Raw genomic sequence first — 13,117 nt, forward strand, 5'->3', positions numbered from 1 at the left:
AATTTTACAGTTTGTTCTGTATTGATGAAATAAACGCAGCTTTGGTGAGCAGGAAAAGTTTCATTTAAAACATTTAAAAATCCAACTGAACACTAAACTTTTGACTGGTAGTGTATATATTGAAAAAATCAATGTTTTTTTTATTATAAATGTGACATTGAAAAAATAAAAAACTAATAAAAAAAATCTGCTTAACCTTTAGCATATGAAAAACAATAGATTTTAATTCTATAAACAACAGTGTTTTGAAGGTGAGACTAATTATTTGAACCCCGCCACAATTGACAACCAACCCTGCATTCCAAGATGAAAGTGATTTCTGCTGCAGAATTGAGAAAAAAAATGAATTTCTGTTTTCATGAGTCTCAAAGTATAATAATAAACACTAATGAAAAATGAAAACTTTATTCCAAACATTTTTTTACATACAGTATGTGTGCTAGGAAAACAGTGCCATAAAAAGACAAAATAAAATGGCCTCATGTTAGTCTGACAGACATCAAGGAACCACACATACAGAAATCCTTATAAAATAGAAACTCTTTGGTCATATATTCACTTAATGCACAACAACAGTCTTCACCAATGAGAATATCTCTGCTATTAGTCATGATTTACGCTGTTCATATATAAATTACTGTACATAATCACGCTTGAAATGTTCTGCCCTGAACATTCTTTGTTGCATAAACTGTGCATCCAGGAAATGAGATCATGGGAGTGCTTGATAGTTGAAATTAATTTAAATATATATATAAAATTCAATCCGCAACAAGAAAGTGCCGATTTGGATTAATATTGTGGCCTAAAACTGAAAAGTACAACATGACAAGGCACAGTTACACAAGTGCTTACATCTGGACACAAATGTCCATGTTCTTAGTATCTCCCCCATTACCTGTGGTATTTGACCCTAACATACCATGGAGCTGAAGGCAGAGGAGAGCGTTTCTCCGGGGCGTGTCGTTGCTCCATCATCAGTGGCTCATCTGTGAGGTGACAAGAGTATAATACGCCCCCTGCTGGCTGAGAAGCTGTTGGTGCGTGCCCTGCTCTACCACCACCCCGTTCTGGACCACCGCTATACAGTCTGCATTCTGGATGGTGGACAGCCGGTGGGCTACAATGATGCATGTGCGGCCCTTGCTCGCCTTGTCCAGAGCGTCCTGAACAATCTACACACAGGACAGACAGACAGAAGTGATGAATGAGGATAAGTGTCGACTGATAACGTTACCGCAGATGTGACGGTAAAAAATAATATAGAGGATAAAAGACATTAAGACGGCATGCTAAAATGGCCGAAAAGCTATTTCAGTCACTAGTGAGGTGTGGTCAGTGTGAGATGACTATTTGTCAACACAAAATGTATAAACTTTTTGTGATCATGATGTGGATTTAATGAATTGCAGTATAAATTTGCTGACAATTGCTTGACTGGACGTTCAGTCAAATGACCACATGAAAGGCTACTCAAAAGCTATTAGCCATTGAAAATTGTTTTTGGAAAAAGAGCCTGGTTAACTTCCTTTCAGATACACTATTAATAATAAAATTAAGGACATTCATTTTAAAATACTACATACAATTTACCCGGTAAAATCGTTTTTATGAAAGTCATTGAAATGGAGGACATCGGTGGTTTCTGCAATTTGGATAAAGAGAGCCTTTGTCATTTATTTTATGAATGCAACAGTGTAAACAATTTCTGGAAAGATCTTGCCAAATACATTTTTGAAAGGACAAAACTTAGTTATTATTTTACATTAAGATATAATTTTTTATTATGAAAACAAACTCAACAAATGTCTTGAATGTATTGTTAATCTCTTTATTTTATTGGCGCAGTTTTACATACACAAAACAGAAATTAGCTAAATCATCATCTCCCACATTAATAGTTTTTTTGTATCGAGTTTGACTTCTTTATTTCTACTGTGAAATTGTTGAAATCTGAGATATGCATCAATTATTAGACACTTTTTTTTGATTCACCTGTCAATTCTTAAAATCATTGGATGAAGAAATGCTGTACACTATACTTTGTGATTAATTTATTTTTTATTTATCTTTGCTTTTTACCATTGTTATTTTAGTTTGTTTTTTGTGTGTGTTTCAAATTTTTTATTTGTATTTGTTTTATTTTGTATTTGTTTATAACAAATAAATAAATAAAAAAGCCATTGAAAAATATATTCTTTATATTTTGACCACAAGACGCCGCTGCCTCCCCAACAATGTTAAACACCTTCAAGGCATTGTGTTAAATCATAAATATGCAGTTGAAGTCAGAATTATTAGCCCCTCATTGAATTTTGTTTTCTTTTTTAAATATTTCTCAAATAATGTTTAACAGAGCAAGGGATTTTTCACAGTATGTCTGATAATATTTTTTTTCTTCTGGAGAAAGCCTTATTTGTTTTATTTTGCCTAGAATAAAAGCAGTTTTAAATTTTTTAAAAGCCATTTTAAGATCAAAATTTTTAGCCCCTCATCATTATACAATAACTTGCCTAATTACCTTAACCTGCCTAGTTAACCTAGTTAAGCCTTTCAATGTCACTTTAAGCTGTATAAAAGTCTTGAAAAATATCTAATCAAATATTATTTACTGTCATCATGGCAAAGATAAAATAAATCAGTTATTAGAAATAAGTTATTAAAACTATTATGTTTAGAAATGTGTTGAAAAAACACATTCTCCTCCGTTAAACAGAAATTGGGGGAAAAATAAACAGGAGGAGGGGCTTATAATTCAGAGGGGCTAATAATTCTGACTTCAACTGTATATATCTATGGTGTCAAATACCAATAATTAACAAAAAATAAATAAAAAATTCAAAATGGCTGACACTGAAAACACTGGATTGTATTTGATTAGGAATCAGCATGCCTCACTGAGCCCAGTTTTTATTTTTATTTTTGGTCTGTGTGGTCAAACTTGCAGGATGTCCTTGCTACAGTCTGTATCACTATGATGTACTGGACTAGGTCCAGTATGTAGTGGACATTGTAACATCCTCTAAGGTAACACCCATACTACTGTGACAGTTGGGTTTAAGGTTGGAGGTGTAGACGATTATTCACTGCGTAATGGTGCACATTTTTATTCCTTTTAGGAGAACAATTAATTAATCTGTGGAGGTTAATCCAGTAAATAACAGTTTGTTTTGGTAATCTTCAATCAAAGTTAGACCATTTGCTTTCGTGTTTGGATTGGCGGTGCTTCTCTGTTGACGTCAGTTTGACAGATTCAGCCACGATATTATTAACTATGCCACATAACTGTTAGTTTGCAACTAGGGAATGATGTGCAAAAGGAAAGCCCTGCCCCTATTCAATATTCGGTTTCAGTTGTAAGTATATCAACATACTAAAATAGAAGACTCCGCAACTTCCGGTTCATGTGAACTTTATCTACTAACCACTTGGTTGGCGCTGTGTCAAAGCTTTTTACCAAACAGTTATATGTGTTGCTATAATAAAAGAGAAGACTAAAGCTTGTAGTTTTGAGATTGATAAATACAATAGTTGCCATCATCAACACCAAACTATAATTTCTGTGTTGATGTTCATTTGCGTTACATTCCTATTAGAGATAAAGATATAAAAGATTTTGCAGTGAAAGCTGAAAAATTTGCAATAAAACATTGATAAAGTTGACACAGTCAATGTAACGAAACCTGAAGGATCATACTATTTAACTGTTAGTAGTTTTTGAATGATAACTTGAGTTATTTTGTGTGTGTGACAATTTTATGATTTGATTTTGTTGAACAAAATAGGTTATGTTTGAGGACTTTAATTATGACAGCGTATTTGCAGGATGATGCAGATTTCTGACTGTATCAGAAAGTACCAAAAGCCAAGCATAACAACACAAGGTGAGAAATGCCAAGCAGAAAAGCAACTGCAGTGCAGATGCACAGGTCATTCATAGATTCCCCAACTTGAGTTCAGCTCCTGGTTCAAGGCAACAATGATTTGTTTAATAGTGTATGTGTTTTAATTTGGATTAATCTTTACTTTGTTGTTTGTTTGTTTGTTATTTCAACCTAAAACGACTCAATGTTTTTTTGACCAGAACGTCAGTAGTGTGTGAACGGTGCTTATGCTGTACCTTCTCGCTCTCTGTGTCCAGAGCAGACGTGGCTTCATCCAGCAGCAGGACTTTGGGATTCCTGAGGATGGCTCTCGCTATGGCAATGCGCTGCTTCTGTCCTCCTGAGAGCTGCGTACCCTTATCACCCGCCTGCGTCTGGTACCGCTGAAGACAAAACACACAATATCATTTGGTCAAAATCTACACAATCATTAAATATTTTCTTTAATTGTTGGTTACTTTGTGAAATGAGAATATTTAGATAACTCATGTTTTATGAGAAGAGTGGAAATTAAACATTCCAAATGACTTTTTGACAGCTACTGAAGGTTAAACAGGAAGTTTATTACTGTTAAAAAGGTTCAAGGTTTTTAAAATGTTATAGAAAGTTGTAACTTACTAAGACTACATTTAAAAAATGTAGCAAAACACTGATAAAGCAAAATAATTTTTTGCTATTTTAAGTCACTTAATATATAATTTACTATATTTATTGTAATCGTGTGATGGAAGGACAACATTTTCAGCATCATTACTCCAGCCCTGTTTGAATGAATGCATTTTATTATAGCAGTTTTAACATGTACTGCTCTGTGCTTTACAATCATATGAGAGGGTCTCTCCTCACCACCACCAGTGTTTTATCACATGATCCTTCAGAAATTACTCTAAAGGTCGATTCACACCGCACAGACAAGTGTGTTTGGTGTTTGTTGGATCAGTGTGTTAAACCTGTCAGTTTAACACACTTGTTTGTTTGTTTTCACATGACTGAACATGTTCAATCATAATTTGTTGCATTGTTACATCTAAGCAGTGTGATATTATTTTCAAACTCTGACCAGGGATCAGACAGGTTTCATGTAAATATCTTTTTAGGTCTTAAACATGTTATTTAATTATTGTGTGTGTGGAAATTGGAATAGAAAACATTCTAAATACAACTTGTTTGTTGGCGTTTGTCTGTGAGATGATGTGACTTCGCCTTAATATGTTGCTAAAAAAAAAAAAACCCATAATTATAAACGCTGAAGACAGTTGTATTGTTTTTTTTTTTTCATTAAACAGTGATCTTTTTAATAATTGTTAATGAACAAAGGAATTATTTGTTGTTTAGAATATTTTAAAAGAATTGTTATCATTGTAAATTTCCCTTTCTGTCACTTTTAATTAATTTAATATGAGGAAAAAATGCATTAGTTTCATTATAAAAAAATGACACCAAACATTTGAACAGTGTTTATGTGGGTGATTGTTCATGTGTGGTGTTTTTACCTGTGGCAGGTTCTCTATGAATGAGTGTATGTTTGCAGCTTTAGCGGCCTCTACGATCTCCTCCTGGTCCACTTCTCTGCTGTTATCTCCATATGCGATGTTCTCAGCCAGGCTGCAGTCAAACAGCACAGGCTCCTGGGAAACGATGCCAATTTGAGAGCGCAGCCAATGGATGTTCAGCTGCTTTGCGTCATTGTCATCCAGCATCTGTCAACAAAGCGTAACCCTTATCAGTTTGGGTAAATAACTATGATTTATTACTGGGACAATTCATCTCTACTGCTACTATTTTAAGACTTGATTTATTATTATTAATATTCAGATTTTATTTTACACTTTGTCATGTATTTTGACCAGTCAGATTATTATGCTGTATAACAAGTAATGTTTGCATTCATGCAGCAAATTTAGTGTGTGTATGTTTTTTCACTGCTTGTGAATTTAGTTTAACTGACCGAACCACAAAAATGATCAAGTTATTTAGCGATGTCTGCTCGTAATCTGATCACCTGATGTTAACAGGTCTATGTTGTGTGATATTAAAGTTAAGAACCTGAAGTATTGAGGTGAAGGAGCATCCTTTGATGTTCATGCTCGGGTTTCCTTTTTCTGGTCTGACTTTTTAACAACCTTAAGAGATACCTTATCACTGACCTTGGGAGAGGTTTTAAGATGTTAACTTCCCTGGTTTTGTGAATGACCTCTTGCTGAGCTGGATTAATGATTTAAAACTTTAAAGCTAAGTGTAAATACAGATCCTCAGGGAAAAGTCACTATCAATAAATGTTATAATATGAAAATTTGCTTTAAAAAAAGTTTTAAAATGTGTTTCCTGGCCTGCTTGTATTCGAGGATTGGTGCAATAAAATGATAACAATAACTCAATATAACCAATTTTAACAAAAACTTGCTATATTTCAAAAATTGGGACACTAACATGAACTCTTAAAAACAAAGATCAGACTTTTTGTCAGGACTGCCCACTTTAAGCCAAATGTCAAATCCTCTGACTTTCTGTGACATTCACTGACTAAAAAGCTGAACTTCCATGGCCTAGTAAAGAGATGGATGATAATAAACAAACAAACAAAAAACAAATAAACATTTGCTTTGTATAATATTAATATACAGTTGAAGTCAGAATTATTAGCCACAATTAAAATTAAAAACTGATTTTATTCTAGCCAAAATAAAACAAATAAGACTTTCTCCAGAAAAAATATTGTTAGACTTACTTTGAGAATGTCCTTGCTCTGTTAAACATCATTTGGGAAATGTTTAAAAAAGAAATAAAAATTCAAAGGGGGGCTAATAATTTCTGCATACAGCTGTAAATAATAATATGTAAAAAAGTTTGAGAGTGAATAGAAATTATCATGAATTTAATAGCTATTATGAGAGTAACGATAACTAATTCAGACTCATAATTCAGACATAATTCAAACTCAGACTTAACTAAAAAAAAAAAAAAAAAATCCCCCAGTCTTTTAAAGTGGCTATTTTGTTGCCAAAGCTCTTGAAACGGACACTTTTCTGGCATGTTAACTTTAACTAACAGGTACATCTTGGTGAATGAATTTGACTTATGAATGAAAAATGGTGCTAATAATAGCTAAACCACAACAGTAGGAAAAAATGTGAAACAATGAGACAAACAAAAGTCCCTGATATTCCATTACTTTGACAAACAATAAAATATGTATGTATATATTTTGACTGTCAATGTGTGGATTAGACCTTTTAAAATGTCATGATATTCCAGACTAGTGGGAGCTGCTGTCTGTGCTATTTTGTAGTTGAAGAACAAAACTAACCATACTGTACATTTTGCTGTGTTGCTGCTTTCAAATACAACAAAATAAAAAAACAACTTTAAAAGGTCAAATTGCTCAATCCCTGTTTCTAGCTTCTAAAAATATATTAACAGCTTCTAAACAATGTCACATGACATCACATTGATTCTGTTTACATGGACACCAGTAATCGAATTATTTGTTAATCTGAATAAGACAATAATAGGATTAATGTGTTTACATAGGTTGCTTTTTGCATGCTCCTTTCATGCTCCTGTTTTACATTTTATCCACATTTCCACCTGAATTTCATGTAATTTAACTGCAGATTGGCAATTTTATTTTTATTCAGGAACATTTCGAGCATGCCCTCCACGACAAATGAAATAGTGGATGCGAGTATGAACTGCTGGAAGAGTGTAATTTTAATGGAATTTCAGACCACATGTCGTATAGAGGGAAAAAACCTTGGCATTTTGTAATGCAGATGTCTGTGGTCCTTCACTTTATTGGTAGGTGCAGAGAATAGTGTCAAACAGCCATGTGTCTATAGCAGGGCTATTCAATTAGTTTGTCATTGGGGCCGGTTCATGAAAAGCATTTAAAACAAAGGGCCGGAGAGACATAAGTGATAACACAACTGCATATGAGAGCCCATATGCTGAATTTTCCCCTAAGACACTCACGTTGACTCTCACCGTGAAATGTTTTCTACTGTGCGTGTCCGGAAAGACGCAAGTGCATTGCTCCGCTTGTGCACGCATATTGTCATTCTCACATTAGAAATAACAATCTTGCAAGCAGAAATGACGTGATATGGGAATGGCCGCTGCTATAGTTTATCCGGTGTGCGTGCGTATTTGCCTCTGTGTACAAGCTTCGAACTTTAAACTAGTGCACAGGCAACTTGGCATAACTTTGTTTAATTGCAACAGTTTCATAACAGAAATGCTGCTTAGAAGCCTTTACGATTAACTAACTTTTAACTGCTAATATCGTTGCATCCCTATTGACGATATCAATGCATAGTACAAAAGGCCTTTTCTACAAACACATCCAAATCTTGCTGCCGAGTGTGCCGCTGCTGCGCCACTCGTTTTGGTGTCTCAAGCTATGCGCCTCTTCAGATCATGCTGTATTAAACAGATGCACATCACTTCATAACTACAGCGGCCGTTTTTCAAATGAACTAAACTTATTTTTGATGTCTTGGTCACACAATTTGAAAGGCCGGATCCGGCCCGCGGGCCGCCAATTGAATAGCCCTGGTCTATAGACTATCCTGTCACAAAATGCGGTGAAAATCCTACATGACGATAATAGCTTAATTAAGGTGTTTACATGTCTGTACTGCAGTTCAATAATACGACTAAAATTGGCATACTCCACGTGTCTTAATTTGATTTCTGTTTAGTTCGATTATGACCTTAATCAGATTTTTAATCAGAAATTAAATCCCTGTTTACATGGTAGATGCTTAATCAGAGTATTGTCTTAATCACATTAAAATCGGATTATTGGTGTCATTTTTCTTTTTTTATTATTGGTGTAATGTAAATGTACTCATTTATAGGAAAGCCATTGAATGAACACATTAATCAACCAGAAAAAAAAAACTATATTGCATTGCACTATATTTTAACTTCACCTGCTGTCTTAATTTTTTTATGTTTCTTTGAATAAGTCCATCAACAAAATATGTTTATATTGTAGCTTTGAGCAAGTTTTATTCAGATTTTTGGCAAGAATCTGTCAGAATTTTCTCATAATAAAACCACAAAGAACTGTCTGGTTTTGACAGTTTTCCCTCAGGAGCAAATATCTGCCTTTAAACTTGAAAGAATCTAAAGAAAACTTTATTTAAAAGAACTTAGTGTGATAATTACCTTTAACAAACATTTTGTGGTAATAGTTTTTGTCAATATTATAATGTGTTCACCTACCACTCTGCCCTGCTGAGGGTCATAAAATCTCTCCAGTAACTGGATGGTGGTGCTCTTTCCACAGCCACTGCTGCCCACCAGAGCGAGTGTTTGCCCCTTCTTCACCCGAAGCTTGAGACCCTGCAGCACTGGCACATCTGGCCGGGATGGGTACTTGAAATACACATGTTCAAAACCCACATTCCCTTCGAACTTATCCTACAGAGATCAGAGGAAACATGCCTATTAGTACACATCGGTGTATATTAGTGTTGACATAGCAATATATCTGTCTCTCGATGATGTGTGTACATTGAATGACTCCGGATATTTAAGGTGGACAGAGTCCAGCTCTCTCTGGGTGGTTATCAGATTAGAATGGAACAGCAGAAATGATAAAGGATTCATTTCCAGGAGTGATTCCTGAGGAAGTTCATCATGACAGGCTTCTAAGAATTATACAATCTTGCCTTGAAATAAGGCCCTATGCAGTTGTTAAACATGCTGTTTTTTGTTAACGTGTGTTCATGTATGGATTGAGTACCGGCTTGTCTCCATCCTCTGAGGAGTTATCAATGGCCGGGGCTCTGTTGATGAGCATCAGGACGTGAGAAGCAGACATCTTGGCTTTAGCGTAGTTTGGAGTGAAGGAGTTTGCCTCTCCAACTGCCATTGCTCCATACACCACAGCTGAGATCACGCTATCAACAAACAGACAAGTATAGAAAATAAGTCAATAAATCATACTAAAAGTAAATAACTAATTAATTAATAAATAAACATTCAGGTATTTCAACGTAAAATAACAGAATAATTAAAATGTTATAAAAACAATTAAACAACAAAAACTTTTTATTAATTCTAAAAAACAGAAAGTATTCTAATGAATGATGACACAATATTTTAATATAACTATAATTATATATTGTATATGATGCATGAATAACACAAATTTGTAAATAAAAAATTAAATGAACAAAATAAATAATAATTTAACCTTAAAGGGCACCTATGGTGAAGATTCTACTTTTCAAGCTGTTTGGACAGACATGTGTGTAGGTATGGTGTGTAGACTGTCATATAGGGATGATATAAACACACCCAGTTATATATTTTTTTTCAATTTAACAACATAAAAACGGTGGACCAATTAAAGCGGTTTTTAGATCGACCGCAACTTGACGTAGGAGTGCGGTCCCCCCGCCCACCAATACTGATTGACAGGCACACATCACCATATCCTCTGTTTGTTGTTTCACGTCCGCCATTTTCAGCGTGTGAGTCAAAGCGATGTCACAGTTGGCTGTAAAACTATACAAAGACACAAATGATTTTGTACTCTCTGCTAGGTCTGTGTCCGAGGCGTACATGTACGGCTGAATGCTGGTCCTCTCACTCATGTTGCTTCTCTCTGTCTGCCTGTCTGTTGTTAAACACAGAGCGGGGGAGCTCTTAGCTCCGCCCCTCTGTTATGTTGGGCGGGAAGTCGAAACTAATTTTTATGTGAAGCAACATACCCCTAAAACAGCAAGCTGTGTACACGCCTCCAAAATAACACTTTTTAAAACAATATAATAAAAAAATCTGAATTGTGTTTTGAACTGAATCTAAACTGGCACACTCAGAAGAACCATAATATTAATATTAAATCTTAAAAAAAGGGGTAAACTATGTGCCCTTTAAATTCAGATAAATAAGCAAGAGTTCAAATAAATAAAAATAAATAAATAAAACTGGTTATACCACTGGTTATACTACAGAACTGGTTATATCACTTGGTCATACATTTTTATAATAGCAATATTTAAAATGTAATATCCTTTTTTTCACAGAAATTACAGATGTAAATTAAAATCTTATTTCTCTTTTACATTTTATGTAGATCTTCTTGAAAGTTTTATCTGAAAATCAGCATCTCAATATGTGGATCACCAGTCTCATTCTGGTGTAGTCTTAGACAGAATCTACATTTACTGCACATCTGATAAGTTTATTCTGACTCACTGTTGTTTCCTCAATCATTAACTCATACTGTAAAGAACAGCAGACTTTGGACCTTCCCTGTGTTTCTTTACTACTTGACCTCTCTCACATCTGTTTATTTTTTACCAGTTATGATCATGGAAGACAACTCTGGATCATATTGACACTAATGAGGGATATTTTTCATTGGTTGCTGTGAGTTAAGATTCACTTACAGGAAGACACCCTCAAAGGTCATCAGCTTTTGTTCAATGAGCCAAGAGCCAAACTTGAAGCAACCGGCATAGGCAAAATAAATCATGGCTTGAGAGAAAGAGAACGTCAGGCCAAAGACGTGTGCTTTTTTCTTGGCATTTCTAGGAAGTCACACAAACAATTAAAATCTTAATAGGCATATATGATCTTTAAACATATACGATTAAGTTATTTAAACATACTTGTAGGGCACAATTAAGTTCTCCTCATAGAGACTTTCAAACTTGCTCTCTCTGGTCAATGAAACCACAGTACGGACATTCTCAATGGCTTCTGTTGCAATCTAAACGGGGAAATAATGCATTATAAACAACAGTTGATTTATGTTTAAGCCATGGTGAAGTGTGAGTGTAAATGTTAACCTTTCCAGCTTGTTCAAGTTCTTTCTTGTCTTTTAGAGCATGTCCTGCCAGTAACTTCATCTGAATAGCTCCTGCCACAGCCATGATTGGCACAATTGAGAGGATAAGGAGGGTCAGCTGCCAACCGTACACAAATGAGATGACAATGGCGGTGCCTAGGTTGGCCACATTCTGCGCCAGTGTTGCCAATCTCACACCAGTCGCCTGTCGGAAAAAAGGTTAGAAAAAAAGTTTTCTGGGATATCACTATCACAAACAATTTATTCATCCATTCATTCATTTTTATCTGCTTTTCCGGGGACAAGTCGCGGGGGCAGCAGTCTTAGGAGAGAAACTCCCTCTTCCCAGACACTTCCTCCAGCTCCCCCAGGGGGGTTCCAAGGCGTTCCGAGGCCAGCCGAGAGACATAGTAAATCCAGCGTGTTCTGGGTCTTCCCTGAGGCCTCTTCCTGGTGGGACATGCCTGAAACACCTGCCTAGGTAGGCATCCAGGAGGCATTCGAAACAGATGCCCAAGCCACCTCAGCTGACTTCTCTTAATGTGGAGAAGCAGGGGCTCTACTCTGAGCTCTTTCCAGGTGACAGAGCTCCTCACCCTATCTATAAGGGTGCACCCTGCCACCCTGCGGAGGAAACTCATTTCGGCCGCTTGCATCCGGGATCTTGTCCTTTTGGTAATGACCCAAATCTCATGACCATAGTGAGTAGGACTGTAGATTGACTGCTAAATCGAGAGCTTTGCCTTTTGGCTCAGCTCCTTCTTTTCCACAATGGACCAATACATCAACTGCATTACTGCTGCCGCTGCACCAATCCACCTGTCAATCTCACGCTCCATCCTTCCCTCACTCGTGAACAAAACCCAGAGATACTCAAATTTCTCCACCTGGGGTAAGGACTTTCCTTCAACCTAGAGATGACAACCCACCTTTTTCTGGTGGAGCACCATGGCCTCGGACTTGGAGGTTGTTTGTATCTAAATATTATTATTATGAATTAATAATATTATTATATCATTAAATGAAAAAAGTTTTAATTTTTTGTATATATTTAACAATACATAAAAAGATACACAATAATTTGTGGACAAAGAAATATAAAAGAAAAAGAGGAGGCACAAATACATTGTTATTTCATCAGAATTTCCAATAAACAAAATGGATCATTTATATTTCAGCATAAGTCATTTTAATAGTATAATTAACATTACGGAGTATAATTAATTGCAGTATAATTAACATCCGTAACATTAACGGATACGGAGTATCAATTTGGGAGATTAGCAGCTAGTTATGTATAGGATTATGTGTTACTGCCTGCAGTAAAACCAAAAACTATAGATTACACTTTAGCAATATATTACAATAATATAACATTATTATAATTTTATATATATTTAATAATAATAATAATAATAATAATAAT

General features: G+C 35.3%; 1 protein-coding gene across 1 annotated transcript in view; it reads right to left on the bottom strand.

Annotated features, from left to right (window-relative positions):
* Window positions 1–388: 388 nt before the first annotated feature.
* The window catches only part of abcb4 (ATP binding cassette subfamily B member 4), a 28,334-nt gene continuing 15,605 nt past the window's right edge, over window positions 389–13,117 (bottom strand). Inside the window, 8 exon segments of the mRNA NM_001316714.1 lie at window positions 389–1,175; window positions 4,121–4,267; window positions 5,378–5,584; window positions 9,114–9,311; window positions 9,637–9,793; window positions 11,291–11,431; window positions 11,513–11,613; window positions 11,693–11,896. Coding sequence (NP_001303643.1) covers window positions 978–1,175; window positions 4,121–4,267; window positions 5,378–5,584; window positions 9,114–9,311; window positions 9,637–9,793; window positions 11,291–11,431; window positions 11,513–11,613; window positions 11,693–11,896 — 1,353 coding nt within the window. The 3' untranslated portion in view covers window positions 389–977.

This window comes from Danio rerio, chromosome 16 (assembly GCF_052040795.2).
Source record: "Danio rerio strain M-AB ecotype USA chromosome 16, GRCz13ab, whole genome shotgun sequence".
NCBI lineage: Eukaryota > Metazoa > Chordata > Actinopteri > Cypriniformes > Danionidae > Danio > Danio rerio.